The sequence below is a fragment of the Lathamus discolor genome, chromosome 12, assembly GCF_037157495.1.
Source record: "Lathamus discolor isolate bLatDis1 chromosome 12, bLatDis1.hap1, whole genome shotgun sequence".
Classification (NCBI taxonomy): Eukaryota; Metazoa; Chordata; class Aves; order Psittaciformes; family Psittacidae; genus Lathamus; species Lathamus discolor.
In genome coordinates this window covers 9,613,193-9,635,307 of record NC_088895.1, presented here as the reverse complement: position 1 = coordinate 9,635,307, position 22,115 = coordinate 9,613,193, and the positions used below count along the sequence as shown (strand labels likewise).

At 38.6% G+C, this 22,115-nt stretch overlaps 1 protein-coding gene across 2 annotated transcripts; it reads right to left on the bottom strand.

Annotated features, from left to right (window-relative positions):
* Positions 1–1,600: 1,600 nt before the first annotated feature.
* On the bottom strand, positions 1,601–20,182 carry STX2 (syntaxin 2). Of its 2 annotated transcripts, XM_065692566.1 has the most exons (11): positions 19,958–20,182; positions 12,491–12,562; positions 12,207–12,306; positions 10,665–10,739; positions 9,686–9,759; positions 9,385–9,493; positions 8,246–8,319; positions 8,001–8,138; positions 6,472–6,582; positions 5,121–5,181; positions 1,601–3,671 (listed from the first exon to the last, which is right to left on the bottom strand). In XM_065692566.1, exons 1-11 carry the CDS (start codon positions 19,991–19,993, stop codon positions 3,571–3,573), a joined length of 951 nt encoding a protein of 316 aa, XP_065548638.1. In that variant the 5' UTR covers positions 19,994–20,182; the 3' UTR covers positions 1,601–3,570. The 2 variants fall into 2 exon arrangements, with proteins under 2 accessions (XP_065548638.1, XP_065548637.1); XM_065692565.1 differs by lacking the exon at positions 5,121–5,181 and having other exon boundaries at positions 19,958–20,180.
* Positions 20,183–22,115: the final 1,933 nt, after the last annotated feature.

The following is a 22,115-nucleotide window of genomic DNA, read 5'->3' as shown; positions in this document are numbered from 1 at the left end:
TGTTGAGCCCCTATTCATTCTGATATACTCTCTACACTGAGTTGCACTCTGTTAGTATAATGTTGTCCAGCTCAGTTTACTGTTAGCTGACAGTAACTAGCACAGGCTGACCCATGTTCTCTCTAAAGTATGGACAGAGGAACTAAATCTTTGCATGCAAAATAATCCTTGTTTTCTTCGCAGCCGCAAAGTCTGTTGTACAGTAGTTATTCGCATCAGAACTTAGCCATTCTCTAACTATGCTTAAACATAAAAATCCTCCTTTCCCCCGATTTGCAGTAAAATGGATTCAAATGCAGCCAATAAAATCACTCACTCTTTACATGTAAATACAATTATTTTGTAATTACTTACCATTTCCATGTATTCTCCTTTGTAAAAATGTTTATTCAGGAAGTTCTTCTGTTCTTCAGAACCTAGCTACAAGTGCTTACCAAATGCTCTTTTTATTCCAAAATGCTCATCTCCAAGTGCTTCACTACTGGCAGAAGGACTCCGTGTGTTGGAGAGAGGCAGCTAAAGAGGCTGCAACTGGCACTATGTAGCTGAGCAGCCAATTGCTTACTGTACATGACAGAAAAGACTGAGCTGATTCACAGGTGCAAAGGCTGACCCACTTGGGGAAGAATGCCATGGTTATTTTCAGAAGTTGCATACAAGCCACATTAACGCATCAAATCAAATTTAACATTGGGTAACCTAAGTCTCTAAACCCCCTTTCACACCCTCTACTGCTCCCCCTCCAAACCCAACAAAACAAAACCCACATCCAAACTGTTCCCTCCAAACTACATGAAGCACAACTGTCTGAAAGGGTGTAGGTTGTTTTAAAATAATATCTTTATGCAGAAAAACATCCTTCCTCTTAGGCAGCAGTTCCCTCATTTCCCTTTGTCTTCTAAATCTTACTTATCAAGCTTGCATTCATCAAAACCATGCTTAACAAATCCTCCGTTGCCTAGAAATGTCTTTTCTGTTTTACACTACAGAGCAAGGAGAAGCAGAATAAAGACAGATTAATTTGGAAACAACTCTAGTTCATTCTGTTGGATTCATTTGTGTTCAGATTTGATTCTTTTTCCACAGGTACTTGGGTAGCAGCACTCAATGCCAGCAAAAAGCTCTCAAGAGTGGCACACCAGTTTCAAACATGAGTACATGGGAATAACTCCAATTACCACTTGGACACCAGAACCCTCACAATCCATTCCAGAAATTCCAGTTCTGGGGTGAGCAGGTAAGAAGTTATTTTAATTCTGCTCTGATAAATATGCACTTCTGTGAGGATTTTTTTGAGAATACATGAATAGCTTCATTTAAATAAAAAATTCACATATTTTTCAAGTTCAATATTAAGCAAAATTCCATGGGTATATTAAAAAGGTATAAATCCCACTGATGTCTTCATATTTCTCTCTACATCTACTTTGACCATCTCTACACCTTTTTTGATAGAAAGGTTCAGGAAATACACTACTTCTACTCTTAAGTATCAGTTCTTTGACACAAGTCTTTACAAAAATATATCACCTTATTCACACACTTACTGGAAATATTCAGAGGTCATGATAACATCATAAATATAAAAACAGCCACAAGATACTTGCTTAGATAAATTTATTAGTGCATAGGTTAGAGATATATTCCCCTCCAATATTAACAGAACAAAAAAGTTCATGTGAAAAACAAGTTTTGTTTTAAAACAAACTCATTGAGACAGCTGTATAACAAGAAGTAAAAGCTATGGAGCAGCTATTCAAATTTCTTGTCTTGATGGGCAAATTATTGCATTTTAAATAAAAAACTCAACATGATGGGATTTTGAGGGTCATTTTAGGTTATCAGCTGTTAAACAGCAGAACCAATTTCTTTTCCCTCTAACTTGTGTATATGTATAAATAATATTTACTGATAACAATCTAGAAAACTATAGAATAAAAAAAAATATTTTACCTAGACTGAGTACTAAGGCAACCAATCTTTCCCTACTTTGCATGTAAACTTCCAGAACACTCGCCCATGTTTGTAAGGACTTAGAGGTAAAGAAATTTGTTCATTAATGAAGCCAAAATTTTTCAAGTTACTTCATTATGGCCAACTTGCAAAAAGACCAATAATAGTAATTTTTTTTTCTTTTTAAACATGTTTGACATCTGAACAGCTCCAGCACATTCACAGTGTATTTGAACAGCAAAGCAGGAACAGTCATACATACAATATTCGCTGTAAACTTTGCTGAATTTAATCAAGTCCACAGACTGACTTACAGTTGACTGAGTAACTTCCATCTTAGACCTTCAACAAAACATGAGTTTAAGGAGTTATTGCAGTTAACATTATACTTATTTGAAACATTGACAAGTGTATTTTTAGACTGTATTTAAAAGGCACACATTATACTTCTCTCTAATTCTCTCACAGTGTAAATATATCTACATATCTACATGGATATGCTTAAACAATGAGAAGTCAAAAAGTCAAGTTACAAATATTTTACACACAAAGTACAAAAATAACCTGTAACATTAAATGCAGTTTAGTTACATTTGAAAGCTTTCAAGCCTTTAAGTGTTGCAAACTAGCAGTACAACAGGTGTGCATATACTAAAACACTTCATACATGTTAAGACTAATTCCATAACAGATCAGTGTCTTAGTTTTTATTATGTTTCACACTTTTCTGAAGTTTATCTCTGTGTGCTATATTCACGCATCAACATTAGCAAGCTTCTGAATAAGAAATTGTGACTTGGCTTTATAGAGAAAATATGATTGTTGTCACATTAATAGTAAGGCTAAACTGATCCATCAGCGTTATTTGTATTTGAACAAGGGTTATTTGTAAAATTATCAGCTAAGGTTCAAATTTAATGTGCTTCATTACTGCATTCTTTTACCAGAAATGTTGCAACTAACATTTTATCACAAAGGCAGTGAAACATTTAAAGCAATTGAAGTTTGAAATTGAAGAAAAAAAACCCAAAAAGCCTGGGAAATGTGAAAAAGGCTTTTGTTTTTTTCCTTCTCAAGCCTACTGCAATAGGCAGACAGTTAAATAAGGAGTCTTTTCAGGATAAAATACTTTAGCACTTGTTGGAGAAAAAAAAAAATTCAAGTATAAAGCTTAGATAGGTGACTAAATAATTATACTTACAGACAAGGCTACATGTCAAAAATGTTCGCATGAGTGCTAACAAAAGCGGAACCGGTAAGGTACTACATTTCATGATTAGAATCAGATTTGCAATAGGAAAAAGCTCCAAACAGTCAAAACTTGGAAGTCTCTCAACTCCCTATTTAAACTGTTTGTAACACTGAGATATGAAAAAAAAATTCTAATTTACTTTAGTTCAAAACAATTGAGAGCAAGTTTCAGTCTTACAGAGTTTCTGAAGCAAATCCATCCATATCCTAATACATTCTCATATTCATTTATAAGTAAACATTAAGAGCAACTTTGTTTAGATTTTTAACCATTAGTGATAGCTCATCATCATGGAACAGTGTAAGGCATCACTTATTAAAAAAGGTTTGGTTTTACAGAAGACGTATTTTGGAGTTTCTGAAGGTTCATAACTCTTGGAATGTGCTTGCTAGGATAGTGTTGTTGCTAGGATAATTCCAAGTATCAGAAGCAGTACAGTAACACAGATAATGATGAACATCAGTTTCTGCACAAAAAATAAAAAGAGAAAAGTTGAGATTGAAGTACCCTGTTCACATACATGTTCAGCCACAAACTGATACCTCATCTCAGTGCTTTGATTTTCTTTCTAGAAAAATTAAGATAAATGCTTACTGCATTTATTCTTTCCTAACATACATGTAACCATATTTAGAAGATGCAGTTCTGTGAAACATTTCTGTGTTTTGCTTCACAGTATAATTGTTATTACTCACAGCCAACTTTTGTAGATATCATTACATACAGAAAGCAGTAGTGAACATTTACTTACCAGGTTCATGTCTAAGTACAGTAACATTGCTTACTACCACCCTCCCTGGATAAATACTTGTAGTCTGCTCAACTCTTCAGATGGCATGCTTAATGGAATTCATAGAACTCAATAAAACATACATAAAAACATTGTGTAGCAATACCTCAGAAGAGCTGCAGTGGGGGGAAATTGATAGGTTCTATGTACATGAATGAAAGTCTGACATTAGGTCAGGTGTTTCTGACTCCTAAGTAATGACGCAGTAAATCTGCTACCTGCCTATAAACCAAAGCTAAGAAGAAACTCTTAACAACAAAAGTAAAAGCCTTGCTATTAAAAGAGTGTTAGTACAGAAAATTGAGTTTCTGATAAGCTGTTCAGAATGATACCCTGTTCATAGTGCCTCATGCATAGTTCGAGGATCCTGCATGCAGAAGTTGACTTTCTATCAGACTCAGAAGAAGTTAAGTAGCCTGGTTAGGGGTTATCTTGACAAGAAATGGTAGCTTAGTACAGCAAGAATCTGAAGATTGAACAAATTATCAAATTTATGTCCTAAAATTCCAGCTGGAATCTTTGCAGACTTCGTTTTACAAATATATTATTTCCCACTGCTTCATTTAGTCTGGTGTTAATAAATAGCTTCAGAGTAAGAAATTGTAGGGTGTTCTACAAGGCATATAGCCAACTTCATGGTTGTAGACATTTACTTTTATGAAAGCTCTGCCTAAAACCATGTAACACCCCATCCGATAAAGTTCCAAGTGTAACTGGTATTCCATATATTGGTGTAGATTTTTTGCTGATGTGAAGTTACAGTATAAAAAAAAAAATTCAAAGGGCTGCAAGACAATAACTGCATTTTTGGCCTCATTTCCTTCTGCATTTATGAGTCCCATGTCGTGATTAAAATCTGTGCGTGTGGCAGCTTACCACTAGGTGTCAGTTTCAATACTGACATGCACAGCGCTTTTACAGTACCTAGAGATGAACAAGATCCCCCAATGCATCTTAACCCTACTCCCCAGTACTAACTGCATGGATATTAAGGATCAGAAGAAAAATACAAGCTACCATGCCAAAACAAGAGCATAATTAGTTGATTAGTTACTTACTGCCACTGTGGCAGGAAGTCACACATGCTGCGGTTATCCATGCATCACCGAAAACCAACAGACAAACCAATAATTAGAGCAACTACAGCAATCAACAGCAATGATACAATGACAATTATCCACATTTTCTGTCAAAAAACAAGGTATTTATTATTTTAAGATTAAGCACAATGATCTGCATTTATTTTTAATGTTAAAAATAGTCACGTTTTAGATCCACACTTATTTTTGTTAAAGCCTGCAGTGTTCTCCAGTTGAGATAAATTTACCTGTATACTCTTGCATGCATAAGAATAAACACTGTTTACAGATAAACTACTATAGTTAATACTTACATAGTTGTCAAAGATGAGAAAACCACCATTTACATATACATTACGTGGGCTCTTTTGATACTTCTTACACATTTTTTTTAAATACGTGTTACCTACATGTAGATATCTGTCTGTCTGTAGAAGATATATTATTCCCTCAAATCCAACTCACCATAAAAAAGCCTCACAAAATTGCACAGCTTCTCAAAACGGTAAATTATGAAGTCAAAGGAACAATTCATTCACTCTGCAATCATACAGTTACAAAATATAAATTACTCAGTAGTTTGATTCCAGAATATATTATTTGGCTTTCTGATGGAAAGGAAGATGTTGAAACACTAATGGCAAACACCTGACCACTACTCCATTCCTCCACAAAATTGAGTTTAGTGGTTTAATATCACACCATTTCCAGAGGGAAGATCTCCCATATCTAGTACTTTTACAAGAGTCCAGAAGTAGTTATCCGTAAAAAGAATAATTACAGATAGAATTCTCAACTCTGCTTCAGCAAGACCAGTAATTTTGTTTTTCCTGCTAACATGGCAATTTTACAGCTCTAAATCCAGGTAAGTTTACCAGTGATAAAGATCCAAAACCCTTTAAGCTTATTTAGAGTCTGAATAATTAAAAGGTATCACGGTAATGGATAAGAACCACCTGTGAATTTATCTACTGGCATAGTACATTAATTCTTCTTTTGGGGTTTTTACACTCTGTAATGACGGCTTTTTAAGTAGAAAACATAGCCTTAGCTGTGTATGAATTGCTTGTATGTTTTTGTAGTAAGACAAGTTTCTGTCCTCTACTGGTAATATCAATTTTTAATAACTATAGCAAATAACTTTGGATAGGTTCTGATTTTTTTCCTCATGGGACTCAGGTGTGGGGTTGCTTGTAAAATGCTTTGGTAAATCTTCCTGTCATACACTAATTTATAACAACATTTTGTAATTTTAAATATCCTAGCTACAGAAAAGTAAAATGCATATTAATTCTACCTTAAAGGTCTGAATACAACAACACAACTAAAATTGAAGGTCAGTTCATACTGTGCTAAATTAATATACTGACTAGCACAATTACAGAAAGATAGCATACCCTTCGTGCTTTACTTTGATATTTAACTGCCTTTTTTGTTTCTTCTTTTGCATGTTCCACGTAATCTGATGCATTCATCACGTTTTTCTCTATGTTGTTGATCATTTCACCCTTAAAATGAAATTTTGAACAAAAAATTTATTAGAATACATGGATCCTTGCTTATTGAACTGAAGAGAAGGAAGGCTATAGAACATAAATGATTAAACAGTAAATAACGTACATATTGGCAGCTGACATTTTTTCTGCTTTGATGTGTAAATGGAAAAGGGAATGAGAAGCAGAAGCGCAAAGTACTAACTAAACAAGGAACATTAATGGGCAGGGCAGGCATATTTCTCCCTTTAGCACGAACAAATACTGAACACCTGAAAACATACCATTTAATGTGAGGTATGTTTTAACAGTGAAAACTAAAGCTGACGCACTAAAGAGATGAGAAATCTCTGAGGTGCCTGCAAGTGGGAAAAGATATTGACTTCTTTTGACACAAGGTTCAACAGTTACCTAAAAACACACACACATACAATAGCAACCTCAGAAGTTCCATGGAACTGAGGGTTCACCATGTCAATGCACAAGAAATTCAAATTAAGTATGACGAATGAAGTTTGGTAATGAAATGGAGAATTGGTGAAAAATTACAGTAACTCTATTACCTGTGTTTCTGTCCATCAGAAGAAATAATCAGCAGCAATAAACAGCAAAGCATTAAAAAATGATGCACAAGTAACTTTTGTTCATTTCTAATTCAAAAGAAAACTGCTTTTTTTTTTTTTGCCTTGGCTAGGTAGTTAACATTAAAGCAACACACTGGACTTGGAGAACAAAACCCAATTAAAAAAAAAGAAATAAAATAGTCATTTTCAGGAAAGTGCCTCCCCTGAACGTGACTCTTTCCACTTTGCTGCATTAAGTCAAAGAACTTTAAGAACAGAAGTTAAAAATATTTTTGTTAGAGACTTGGTACATAAAGACATTAATGGAACACATTTATGTAGATAAGATAAAGCTTATAAACATAAGAAACTACTTGAATGACTTTTCAATCTCTGTATATTCACCTTAGAACAGTAATCACACCTTTGTATTATGTGCAAGTTGCACACATTCTTGTTAATGCACATTTTATTCTACCACAATAGTCCTTTACTACGTCTATAAGAATCCTAAACTCCCAAGATACCAGCAAACATTCCAGCAGGAAGTTGTTCTTTCTTAACCAGGGATAAAATGTTCAAGCTTATTGAAATATAAGCATGTTGAAGAAAATATTAAGTATACCAACTGAAAATAAAGGCTATGCTTAGTTATTCATAGATACACCATGAGTACATCCAGATTGTGTATGTCTAAAAAACCTTTAGTGATCAACTTTCATATATTCTAATCATAGTCAAAAACCACCCTAAGTCTGTACTATCTGAATATAAGCAATTGTTCCAGCATATTTCTAAGAGGAATACTGAGGGGAAGAAAAAGAAAAAAAAATCCCACTTAGATAAATGTGTTTGAATTGGTTCATTTACCTGAGTCTCAACAAACATTGCCATGTCCATAAACATTTCATGTAGTTCCCGTATGCTGGATTCCAGTTTCATAATATCCTTGTGACGCGACTCAATTTCGTTCAGAGCTTGCCTAGTGATCTGAGAGTCTGATATAATCTACGGAAGAACAAAAAAGATATGGACATAAATACGTGCTGACATACTTCTAAATACGAGAAGCAGCGAAATAGAAGAGAGGCATAAACTGGGCTAGAAATACATACATCTGAAGTGAAAATTGAAGGATTACCGCTCTCTAACATTTCTTCCAGTTCCTCATCAGTGGTGGTCTTTCCAGCTGGGATAGAAACAACAATACTTTACATAACATCACTCATTATTGAACATAAAATTTAGCCATACCAGAAGGATGACAATTCAAAGAAAATTATTCTATTAAGCACTGTTTTCAGCCGTTACCAAGTGCCATTTTGCATATGGAAAAAAACCTGCAAACCGACCCAAAACAGAAAATACCAAGTAATAGTCAGAAGACAATGCTAAGGAAAAGCTGAAGGCTCTGAGTAATAGCAACACATAACCATGTCCTGAAGTATTATGGTCTCTCCCCTTAAATGTATAGGTAAAGAAGAACTTAACTTGCCCAATAAACTTAACTGAAAAGCTGAACTGAACCATTACCATGAGAGGCTAATGACAAACTTGAGAATCACAGGAAAAGCAAAGTTATCTTGTAATTTGCCAACTTTCTGTTTGCATTTCCTATTTCAGCAATATATGTACTTGCTTTTACAGGAGATAATAAAAAAGGCTAATTTTAGGTACAATATGTTATGGATATTTTAGACACCTTCCAAGGTAGATGCTGTAGTTCAGAGTAGAGTCAATTACCTTTCTGAATACTCCTCATAGTAATCAATGATGAAATAACTCAGATGGAAGTCAGTCAACGAATGATTACTGTAAATTAACAGCAGCACTGATTTTATGTCAGCTGAATTTAACAAATGTTCTTACTGACAAAAATGTCATAGGATAAAAAGAAATGTTCTGTTTAACACATTAATTTTAGAATGGTTTTTACTATTACTATTTTCAGAACACAGCTTTCCTCAATGTTTCATATAAAGTAATAGCATCAGAAATAAATGAAACAAAAGGAAAAGATAGTTACTTGAATAGTTTTCAACAAAAAAAATTATTGAGTTTAACCTTATTTTCTTTACAGTTGCTCTGAATAGCAACACTAAAGAGTTTATGCCACGTGACAGTTTTTCTTCTCACATCCTGCAAGAAGACATGCAAGATCTATGATGCTTTGTACCATCTTTAAGCAGCAAGAAACAAGGCAGGCATTAATAACACAATAAACTTTTTAAAAACATGTATTCAGGTCACTTACTTATCTCCAATTGCCTCTGTATCCGACCCTTGCTGCGTTCTCGAAAGAGAGTTTGCGTTTCGTTGTATTCCATCATGACCTCCACAAACTTGTGAGCCAATACAGAGTGCTGTTTTATAAGGATATAAAAATGTGGAACAAAACCAATTACTTTTTTTTTTTAATACAGCAGAATACTGCACAGCAACTGAAACTTAGATTCCAACAAAACAGATTATTAACCTCTGAAATAATTTCACAGTTGTGAAAACTCATTCTTCAATTTACTAGAATCCTTCTATTTAAACTTAAGTGATCATACCTGTGTTTTCCTTATCCTGAGGTCCACTGATGTCCGATTAGCATTTTCACCCTGATCAAAAGTCTGCTCAATAGCTAAGAACAATACAAGAATGTTATGAGTCAATGTTCAGTATAATTATTTAATAGCTCAGTTACTTTTTTAATAGTGTTAATTAATACTTTCTTCATGTGTAAGATCCCCATAGCCATGTTTAACATTTGGTGTGTGGCAGTGATGTATAGATAATACAAAATAATTTTGGTAATTGGTACAGATCCTGTAACACAGTAACTAGTTCAATACTTTTATAGTCACGCTACTATCTATTACTATAGAAAAATCTCAAAAGTTCTAACAATACTGACTGCTCTTATAGTTTAAACAATAAACACCATACCCTAGTATTTATGGAAGTAATTGTAATACAGCAACATTAAAACACTCAATATATTTCAAAACCGATGCTAAACAATGAAGACATAGCCACAGGGGAAAGCCACAGCAAAATTAGCTAGTTTGAATTTAAAACACACTAAATGCTCTAAAGCAATTCCCTGTGTAGGTATGTATGCTATGGAGACTCTTCTTGCAGTAAATCTTACAAGATGCCATGACCAAAACCCAGCATTTAAGTTGCAGAATTCACTTCTACACAGAGGAATTACTTTGCACTTTAATTTTCTAGGCTATTCCTGAAAGCGAGCAAGCTCTTTGTGCTGTTCCACAGACTGGGCTGTGCTGAGACCTGGTGTTTGTCAGTGGTGAAGGTTGCCACGGAGGAATAAAGTAGAGGACGATACTGTTCCTGACATGGGCTGTACATTAGATGGCAGGGAGGCGGAGGTTCTCTATTGTAAAGAGCCATCCAATACAGTTTATGCACACACAATGCAACTTTTAAAGTTTAGGAGTTCAGCTGCAATACACTAAGTCTGTAACACTGCTACATCCTGAATCATTACACATGACAGCAGTTCTATTTCTCCTCACAATTTACCCTTTAACCTGGCTCGGACTTTATTAGCAATCTTCTTTATTTCCTCATTTAGTTCTTCAAGTTCTTCTTTTGTTCCTGAAAGAAAAAAAAGAAAATTAAAAACATGGTTGTTTTTTTTTTTTTTCTTCAGAACTGTTGATAATGGTAAGCCAGCAACTATCTAGAACTCTACCTTGCAATGTCATAACTGCATCCAATATAACCATGCAGAGGACTTGTTTATTATACTCCTAAACACTTAACTATTTTTGCAGCAGCATACTATTAGGTTCCTGCTTCTTATGAGAAGCTCTTACAGTTGGGAAATGTTATTACCAAGTCATGAACTAAACCAGGTGATGAAATATTCCACATTTTTTCTTAATGTAACACTTTCAGGGTAACATTCATTCGCTCATCAAAATGAAAATTCACTGAAGTCTATCAAGTGAAGATACAGATTTTTCCCCACTTCTGTTGTTTATCATGGACTCATAGCTTTTACCTTTATTAACATATCTGGACCATGCACTCCCTATTATTAAAAATACTACACAAAGAATTCACAAAGAATTTCACTACATCTCTGCTACTGGGTTTACTGAAGACGCTAGATTCACAAGAGCCTACGTTACTTACAGGCAAGGTCATGTTCCTACACAATTCAGATGCATGATTGAGCACAATTTTTAGCACAAACACAAGCCGATACATGAGCTGAGACCACAGATGTTAAAACACTCAAATGAACCCAAGATGTATGTATGAAATGACTGTGTACGATTGTTAAGACAAAAGCAGTCTGCAAAATCATTTAAGAATACAAGCGTATGCCCATCTGTAGACAAAGAAAATAGGAGGGAGAGAAAAACTAACATACAAAGTTCAGTTTTCATCAACAAGAAAGAGCTGCAACATTTCACAAAAATATCTCCCCATCTTTTCTTCCCTTTTCTTTAAGCTTCTCCCATAAACACAGGCATTCCTTGAATTAACAAGGGTTGAGAATACACCAGGTTTCTGGGTAAGTTCCCTAAACTTCTGAGTTCTCTGTTCAGAAAGCACATCTGCACTTCCAACACTTCTAAAAATAGGGCTCCATCATTGAACTGTATACTACTGCTGAAGCAGCTGGTTATAGTGTTACTGTTAGGCAGGATCTTGCCCCTACTTAAGAATAAAGAGAAGATGACGGCTGTACTGTACGAGTGCCAGCTGACACTACAACACTGTCATGAATTAAAAGAAATGCAAATAGCCTCTATGTTTCTGAAGACACAATCCATTTCATGATACCATATTAAACTGGAGTTTTGCCCTAGCAAAGGTGTGGATCATGCAACAAATACACTGAAAATGTATTTATTCAAATGAGATTTACAGAGTGAAAAAATAAGCGAATGAAAATATTAATCCAAGATTAAAATTGGAAATATTTAATTAATTGTGTTACATTTTGCATTCTGAACACCTCAAGTTCTATTCCCATAAATAGCTAAAAACATGCAAATTATTTCAGAACATCCAGCCACACAGATCTGGAAAAAAAAAAGTGATACGCACTTCCTTCAGGATTTGGTGCTGACAGGATAATGCTGTGCTGCTTCTTCACTTCTTCCACATTTTGTGCTATTTTTGCTATATTATTTCTAAGTTCCTCAACCTAGAGGAAGAGAAATATGACAAGGAGAACAGTACAACAACTCGGGGCAACATTTGATTTAGAACACCATTGAAAGTATATTGGGGATGGGGTGTAGAGGAATTTGTTAAGCCTAATGACAGAAGTTAAAAGGCACAGAGAAATAACTAAAGTTGTTAATGCACAGTGAAAACTATAACTTTACCTGTTGGAAAAAGTCATCCATAAAATGGTCTTTTTCAACAATAACTGTCTCCCCATCTTCATTTCCTTTATACTGTAAAAGACAACAAATAAAACTCAGGCTCCTGTTCAACACAGTGACACCCTCTTCACCACTGCTACTGCAGACACATTTCTGCCAACAGTCTGCGAAGTCACAAAAGTTTCCTTCTTCTTCTGAGGGCCACAATTCAAAAACAAACAAGCAGAGAGGTCAAAGAAAGAAACCACCCAACTACTGTGAAGTAGTGAATGCTCAGGCATTTACATGTACTCCTCTGTAAACAGCTTCAGGACAGAACCAGTCTGCGAGTGATGTCACAGTTTCAGTACCTGTCATAAAAACTATTCAGACAGTATTTGGCATATAAGTGTTCTCTCACAGCATAAAGATACTTCCACAGCGAGTACCACATGAACTGACATTAACCTTCAGTTTACTGAGACAGTAAATCAATCCCTTTCAAAGAAATGCTAAGAGAGGTGCTGATGACTACCTTGTGATGGTGAAAGCTCAACATCTAATGCAAGCTAGAACTAAAAGCTACCAACATCTGCTTACTAGTTTTGCCCTTTGGATGTCTCAAGGCAGCCATACCACACCACTTTAGACATAATTACACACTAAACTATACATACATAATTGACATCAATTTGATGTATGAAACACTTGGTGGATAAAGAACTAGCTGGATGGCCGCACACAAAGAGTTGTGATCAATGGCTCAATGTTTGGCTCTTGACCAGTAATGAGTGGTGTCCCTCAGGGATCGGTGTTGGGACCGGTCTTCAACATCTCCATCACTGACGCAGACAGTGGGACTGAGTGCGCCCTCAGCAAGTTTGCCGATGACACCAAGCTGTGTGGTTCGGTTGATACACTGCAGGGAAGGAATGCCATCCAGAGGGACCTTGACATGCTTGTGAAGTGGGCTGATACCAACCTTATGAAGTTCAACCATGACAAGTGCAAGGTCCTGCACCTGGGTCGGAGCAATCCCAGGCACAACTACAGATTGGCCAAAGAAGAGATTCAGAGCGGCCCTGCGCAGAAGGACTTGGGAGTGCTGGTCAATGAGAAAATGAACATGAGCCGGCAGTGTGCGCTCGCAGCCCAGAAAGCCTGGGCCGCATCAAAAGGAGTGTGACCAACAGGTCGAAGGAGGTGATCCTGCCCCTCTACTCTGCTCTTGTGAGACCTCACCTGGAGTATTGTGTGCAGTTCTGCTGTCCTCAACATAAAAAGGACATGGAACCGCTGGAACAAGTCCAGAGGAGGGCCACGAGGATGATCAGGGGACTGGAGCACCTCCCGTATGAAGATTGGCTAAGAAAGTTGAGGCTGTTCAGCCTGGAGAAGAGAAGGCTGCGTGGAGACCCCATAGCAGCCTTCCAGTGTGAAGGGGGGCCTATAGGGATGCTGGGGAGGGACTCTTCGTCAGGGACTGTAGTGACAGGACAAGGGGTAATGGGTTAAAACTTAAACGGGGGAAGTTTAGATTGGATCTAAGGAGGAAATTCTTTCCTGTTAGGGTGGTGAGGCACTGGAATGGGTTGCCCAGGGAAGTTGTGAGTGCTCCATCCCTGGCAGTGTTGAAGGCCAGGTTGGACGAAGCCTTGGGTGGGATTGTTTAGTGTGAGGGGTCCCTGCCCATGGCAGGGGGGTTGGAACTAGATGATCTTGAGGTCCTTTCCAACCCTAACTATTCTATTATTCTACTAACTCTGTAACAGCAGCCAAGGCAGCAGCAGCTCAAGCTGACATGCTGTCACAGCTCGCCAGGGCATCCAGCCCAAAGCACTGCCTCTGTCACACTGCCCTAACCCTTAAGCCAGCCCTGCAGAATACATGGATCCTCACAAGAACAGATATTCAAGTTTTATCAAAGGAAAAGAAAAAAAATGCATCCTAGAAAGGGAGAGCTCCAACCTCCATGTTCTCTAGTTCCCTCTGTAAAGCACAGGCTGTTTGAAAAGCATTGAACCAAAAGTAGAACAAAGTATTATTCTCACAGATAGTCAAAGGTTTATCTGTTAGGAAAATAAAATACAAGACAGGTACCATCAAGGGATTTTCACATCCTAGACACTTTTCTTCTTACAAGTCCCTCTGCCTTTGGTCTTCTAACACCTCCTTTCTGTTCCTAAACCCTGATCCTATTTACCCAAAGGCCCTTTATTTCTGGTTTTATTAAACTAGATGAGATGTATATTATTTGCAAGACAATTCTGCAATTTAATCCTATGTCAAGCACTGCTATTATCTAATTGAGAAGGTTATATTTAATGAAGATCTAGGAGTGCCCCAAATCTTCAAGGAGTTATTACTCAGACTTTGTGACAGTTCTTTTCCTGCAAATTCAGTGAGTGCATAAAGCCCTATGACAATCTTTGTCAGAAATCATCTGTTTTGTTTTGTTTTTTTTTTTACTCACGGAAATCCACAAAGCCCCAGCTGAAATACAGAAATTTAGATGTTACTAGTTTCCCGGCCCACCCTCCCATCACTCATAGCACTTTGTGTCATTGAAGACTTTTTGCAGTTACTCATTTTGAGGACATGACTGTTAGAACTCAGTATTAAAGAATCTGTCCTCAGGAACTGTAATCAATCAACAGTCTTGCGTAACACACAAAAATGAGACAGTCTGTGCCCAACTGAAGTCACCCAACTTTTACTCATGCCAGAGACTACAAAGCTACCTGTTGAAAGTTAAGAATGAGCTACAGATTAAAGACATTTAATTTCATTACTTATGCAAAAGAACAACTTCTGCTTACATTTACTGAGTAAAGAATAATTTTTCTACGTGTTTATAACCACATACTGTATTTAGTTAATTGAACTAAAAATAATGAAAATAGCATTAGCTGAGAGATGCAGATGTCAGCTTTCAGCTTGGTCAGATGATCTTAGTAAAACATTAAACACCTGAGTGAATCTTAAAGAAATGAAAGATACAAAAATCCTACTGGGAAGCCCTGTTTGTAGGTGCCAGGCTGGAAGGGAGCAATCAGGATTCCCCACCCTATAGGCAGTTCCACACTGATTTCACTTTTGCATTTGGTTGCAATGACACCATTGACAGATTCTCCATCTACAATTTGTTGAAGGATTTATGGACATCCTACTCTGAACGTCAGCATTTGAGATACCTGATGACTTGTCAACCTCCGATCTCTACATTCTTAAATCACCACTTGCCTAAAATACAGCTTATCTGCTAACTCCCTTGAACTTCAGTGATGTACCTCTTCCGATGACCACACAATGTAACTGAAGACTCACTTTTATCATCAAGTTCAACAGAAACACATTGTTTCTCCTAGACCTTGCCTCCCCAGCATAAGCAATATCAGAAAAAGCTGATAAAAGTTCCACGTCAACGCCAAGAGCAAACTAATGAAGCCTGTTTGCAGCTCATACCTTGACCTTGGGACTCACAGTCTGGGACATACAACTCTATAAACATTCACAGACTTGTAAAAAATATCAAGTTCCTTAGAAACTGGTTTGTATCACAGAATCCAGATATTCAGACAATATAATTTCTCAGCTCCAAGTAGAAGCTATCCTGGTGGCTATGAAACTTCTGGCATTTCCCATACCTTACAGAATTGCAAAAGTCAGTCTAGCTTGAGATTCCTTACCACATTAATTACCAACCTTTGAAACTGAAACAGCTTTTGACCTAAACCCACAACTATTACTTGCCCTTTAAATCCCATCCAAGGTTAGCTATTTCTCAGTCCAGATCATGTGTATTCCTCTGGCAGGTTCCAAGGACAGTAACTGACCACCATCACTCCAAGGACTCAACCCCAAGGAGCGGGTTACAGAGTGTTACAGTTTCTCCTTACAGCATCAGTGTTTCCAGAAATTCTTTTCTACCAGAGCAGCGAAGAAGGACTTGCAGACAGCCAAGATGATCGAACAGGCAGCTCCAGCAGGTCAGTCTTTAACATGCATTTAGTAGCATTATCATACAACCAGAACAGCATCATATAGTAACCATCTATAAGAAATTAGCCTCTTATGACATGGAAAACATAAACTCATCTTCAGAAAATTCAATGTCTGAACAAAGACTAATGTAAGAGGTTAACTCCTGAGGACAGAAACTCCGTAATGTTTTCCTCCTTCTGAAATAGTTCCTTTTGCATTTTTTTTTCCCATTCCACCCAATTCTACCAAATTTAAATTTTAGGACTTTGTGGTTCTTCACTCATTCCTAAACAGTTCTGCGGGCACTAAGTGAATGCCCATGAGATAGTTTACAAAAAATCAATGCAGTTCTGTTCAAGTTACAGGTCTTTAACAACAACAAAAGCTATAACCAAATATTTTGAAAGGATTTGTCAGAGATATCCTCAATAACACTGAAGAGTAAGGAAATGTAAAAGCATGTATTTAAAATGATTCACCAATCAAGCAAGAAAAATGGATTTCGGTAGCTCTGCATCCATTTCAGAAACAAGGTAGTAATTTTAAAGCCATATGAATAATGCACCCCTAACTTGAGACCCAAACCACCACTCCTAAGCAGGTTTTTTACATCTTACTGCTTTCTTAAATGATTTGCAAGTATAACAAGAAAGTTTGAATGAGTTTTATTAACAGGCCTTTAATATCTGACACTAGCTAAATGTGCTGAGCTGATTGTCTGAACAGCTCTTTTCAAGCCATTTTAAGATGGATTTGTATCTGTGAACAGCAAATCACTGAAGGCTGGGAGAATGTTTTACAATCAGTGCTATGTACTTGCCTTGGGTTTGTTTTATCCTCTTCCATAAATATACAGCATCCACCACTGCTGAAAACAGCATATGGGATCAGAGAGAATCTTTTATTCTTCTTTTAATCTTACACCAATTTGTGCTCAAAATAACTAATACCAGTCTGGGATTTGATCAATTGTCCAGTTAACTGCATTCAAGGACAATTCTAACAGCTGAAAGAAGTTCATTTTGGCCTGCTTAGAATCATTTAGAAAGTACATTAAAATAATCCCATACAAGTGGACAAATACAATTATGGTTGTTCTCTTCTGAAAAAGCATATACTGTACAAGAATTTTTCTAGCAAGAAAATAAGAGAATGCAACATTATCTGCTCTCCAGCAACTACTTCAGCCCTGTTTAACTGCTTAAAAACAGTGTATTAACAAAAGTATCAAAAAGTTATGATCATTTTATGTTAATGGATCACAAACACTGATAAGTAACATTTCTCTCTCTTTATAAAAGATAAAAGGGCAATTTAGGAAAACAGTTACAACTTTTAATGACAAAAGTTTGTCTGCTGTCATATAAAATCCAGGAGCTCACAAACAAGAACATGTTAACTTCAATGAACATTTCTGCTAATGGGAATACTGTTAAAATGGGTCAGTGTTGACTGGGCAGCATCTCTTCAACTACTTCTGTACCTCAAAGGGTCTTTGGGGGAAATAGGGTGGATGGAACTTATTTTGGCAAGGTCCAATAAAAATAAAACACAATGAAATTCTTATATTAAAGCAAAGAGGCAAGGCACAGCTATTCCTGAAGATCATGCAGGCCCAGGCCTGTTCAAAAACCATGGCTTACATGCTCTACTTAATGATTCAGCCAAATAAAATACAACGAAACTACGCTAATCAAACTAAAACAGTTTGGGAAATAGGCAAATAAATGTTAATACATTAGTTCCTCACTCAGTTTATGTATTCCTTTTCAAAGCAATCTTATCTAAGTGTGGTCAAGGATGACAGCTCAAAGCGTTTACACTAGTGAAGGAACATCACAAAAACATAATCTCATTCAGTATTTCTCATACAGATGAGGTGGAAGTTGCTACTTCCATGAATTCCCTGAGGAAACCAAGTTTTACAAAAGGCACCTCCCTCAGGTATGCAACTTCTCAAAACTTCGTGTCAGCTGCACACTTTTACATGACAAAATTTAGACTGGATCTTCAGTAACTTCAGTTGATGTTTAAATATTTTCTTCTAGTTAGAAGAAAACTTTTAAGTGTCTAAGCTATTTGTTAGTTCTACAGGCAGCAATACTGAACACTTTAAAGCAGCAGCTTCCTGCAGTGACATTTCAGTTGAAGCAGCTTGCTGCAGTTCCACAACATTTTCAGATATCACATACTAAATCTGGCTTAAAAGCCTCTATTCATAGTTGCTTTAAAAACTGTTAACAATATCTAAAAGGAGGTGTTAGGGTTTACCCTCTGTTGTTTCTTTTTTTGTGTGTGTGCGCATGGTTTTGTTTTTTAAATTAATAAAACACATTCAACAGACCACTGCTGCTTCCCCTCAGTCAGAATGAAGTCTACTTGTTTAGGGATATATATGAAAAAGTGAATTTAGATCACTGCTTGCTGCTTCCTCTTCCTGGGAAGCAGGCACCATCACCAACATTTGGCACATATTCCTACAACCTGGACATGTTTAGAAATAGGAAAAGGGAAGAAGTAAATCTGAAACAAATTACACAATTCCTTGGCATGCTTCCAAAACATCTTTCCTGATAAAGATACTGTAATCTAATAATGCAAAATCTTTTCAGATGCCAATTCATCCTTTTAGGAAGGAAGATGAAGACGCTAATAATTCCACCACTTAGAAACAGAGCTTTCAAAACGTATTTTGTGATCTGGAAGATATGAACTTAATTTTTAGATGAACGAGCCCCAGATATGCCTGCATGTTGACACAGGCCAACTTCTACATATATGTGGAGTCCCAGAACTATCACAGAAGTCCTCGGTGATCTCCACTTCCATTTCTTTTCAGGAAGAAAAACCAAAACAAAACAAATATCCTTTTACTTTAACCAAGCCATATCCTGCTGTAGACAGACAGGACGGTACCTCCCTCCAACTCTCCCTTCTTTTTTAGGATACCGTTTTCAAAGCACAAATAAGGGAAAGGAAAAGAGTGTATAAACATAACCAGCTACCATTTTGTAAACACGCAGGAAATAAAATCTGCGGATAGCTTTATTGACGCGTTACTTGTTAAACCGTTCCCAAGTGAATAAATCTACCCCACGACACCAGGGGCAGCTCGAAAACAACGCTACTATCCGGTTTATCTGCCATTCGGAACTGTAACGGCAGGGACGTGCTGGAGGTCAGGAGGCAGCGGGGGAAGGTGATCTATTAAACCGGAGAAGCCTGACCTCTTACTGCCAGGCCCCCAGACCCTCCCCGGCTCCCGGGGGAAGCCTGCCCGAGAAGGGAGCGGGGAAGCGCGGTGCGGCCGCCTCCCCGCCCCAGGGCCGCGGTGCTCCCTGCGCGGATCCCGTCGCGGAACACCGGCCTTCCCGCCGCTGTCCGTTACCTCAGCGGCGATAGCGGCCCGAACTCCCCCGCGCCCCGCCGCTTTGTGCCCTCCCTCCCGCCCGCCGCCGCCGCCACCCTGCCCCGGAGGGCACCCCGCTCGCCCCTAAGCCGAACCCTCGCGTCTGCCAGGTCAGCCAGCCGGTCCTTCATCCCCGCAGCAGCTCAGCGGCTCCCCGCGGTGCCGTCCTCCTCTTCCTACTCCCCGCTAAGGGCCGCCAGCGCCCGGCCCGCCACCGCCGGGGCCACCTCCCCTCTCTCGGTCTCTGGGCCGGCCGCGGCTGACGGCCCGGCCTGGGTTACGGCCCCACCCTCCTTCCGCGGCGCGCTGCGCAGCAGCCACGCCCCCAGCCACGCCCCACGCCGCCGCAACCACAGGCCGCGCATGCGGGGAAAGAGGCGGGCGGGGGCGGCAACCGTCCCCTCGGGAGCCCGCCTCGCGCTGCTGACGCCAGAGAGCCGGTTGCTCGGGCGAGGGCGTTGCCTGAGGTAACTGGCGGCTGCCTCGGTCTGGCTGGCGGTATGGCGGCTGGTTTTGGGGCATCGTGAGAGGACGAGTTGTAGGAAGTTGTGATTTTATTTTGGAGTTTTGTTTTATTTAGTTCTTCTCTGGCCCATGATGTGGGTCGGCTGCAATCGGACTGGATGTAATTTATGTTTAGTCTGAAAAGTGCACAGGCTGCATCATCCGTTTGCTGATGCTTCTGCTCGCCACAGGCACCCCTTTCCATCTAAGAATATGAAGTTACAGCCTGCGGCCTGCTGTTCACCCATAGAACAGCTAGGAGTGATAAGGGCTGCATCAAAAGGAGCGTGACCAGCAGGTCGAAGGAGGTGATCCTGCCCCTCTGCTCTGCTCTTGTGAGACCTCACCTGGAGCATTGTGTGCAGTTCTGGTGTCCTCAACATAAAAAGGACATGGAACTGCTGGAACAAGTCCAGAGGAGGGCCACGAGGATGATCAGGGGACTGGAGCATCTCCCGTATGAAGACAGGCTGAGGAAGTTGGGGCTGTTCAGCCTGGAGAAGAGAAGGCTGTGTGGGGACCCCATAGCAGCCTTCCAGTACCTGAAGGGGGCCTATAGGGATGCTGGGGAGGGACTCTTCATCAGGGACTGTAGTGACAGGAAAAGGGGTAACGGGTTAAAACTTAAACAGGGGAAGTTTAGATTGGAGATAAGGAGGAAATTCTTTCCTGTTAGGGTGGTGAGGCACTGGAATGGGTTGCCCAGGGAGGTTGTGAGTGCTCCATCCCTGGCGGTGTTCAAGGCCAGGTTGGATGAAGCCTTGTGTGGGATGGTTTAGTGTGAGGTGTCCCTGACCATGGCAGTGGGGTTGGAACTGGATGATCTTGAGTACCTTTCCAACCCTAACTGTTCTATGATTCTATGAAATGAAAACAAGGCTGTATGCTTCCATTCCACAGAGCAGAAGACAACCTGCTGACTTTAATTCTTCAATTAAAACATGCTCACGCATTTCCTTGTGATATTTAGGGCTCTAGTAAAACATCAAAACTTTGCCAAACTTTGCCCAAATCTGTATAAAATCAGGTATGTGTTCAAAGCCTGGGAGCTTCTAGGAAATACAGCATGCACGTACTATGGAAGGCAGAAAATCCTCAGTGGTATTGTGTCCTCAGGTACTATCTAAAAAGTACTGTTTCAGACTACAGTCAATTGCCTCTATCAGTGTCTCAGTTCTACCAGTGCAGACTTTATCTTCTAGACTACATGTTCAGCAACTGTAAATGCTAAAACTTACTTTTGGATGCTGAGCATAATGTATGCATAATTTTCCTCATGTAGTTAAAGAAGTTTATTCTGGATCAGGAATTTAGAGATCCTGAATTAGCAATGTAAATCAGTTTAATTACAGTAAATGGCTGAATTTTTGTATTCTGAAACAATTAAGGTCTACATCTGCCCTTCATCATTGACCTAGTATATGCTTATCTTCCAAGAGTGTAGTCTCTTAGCAAAACCTAGTCAGACATACTCTACTTGGTGAAAAAATGAATAAACTTCATCCTTCAAATACTTATCTTAATTGAATTTTGCTGCTGTATGGTCCATTTTACCAATCTGTGCTGAGAGTGACTTAATTTCCTCTTCAAACCTTTCAGTGTCATTTCCTGTCGCCTTGAACACCAGCATGCAGATCTCTGTTCCTGCCTGAGCTCATATTCCAGAGACATTTCCGCATCGCTGCTGTAACTGGGAAGTACAATTATGTTTTTTCTCACTGCTTGCCTGCACGTATCATTGCCTTCGTT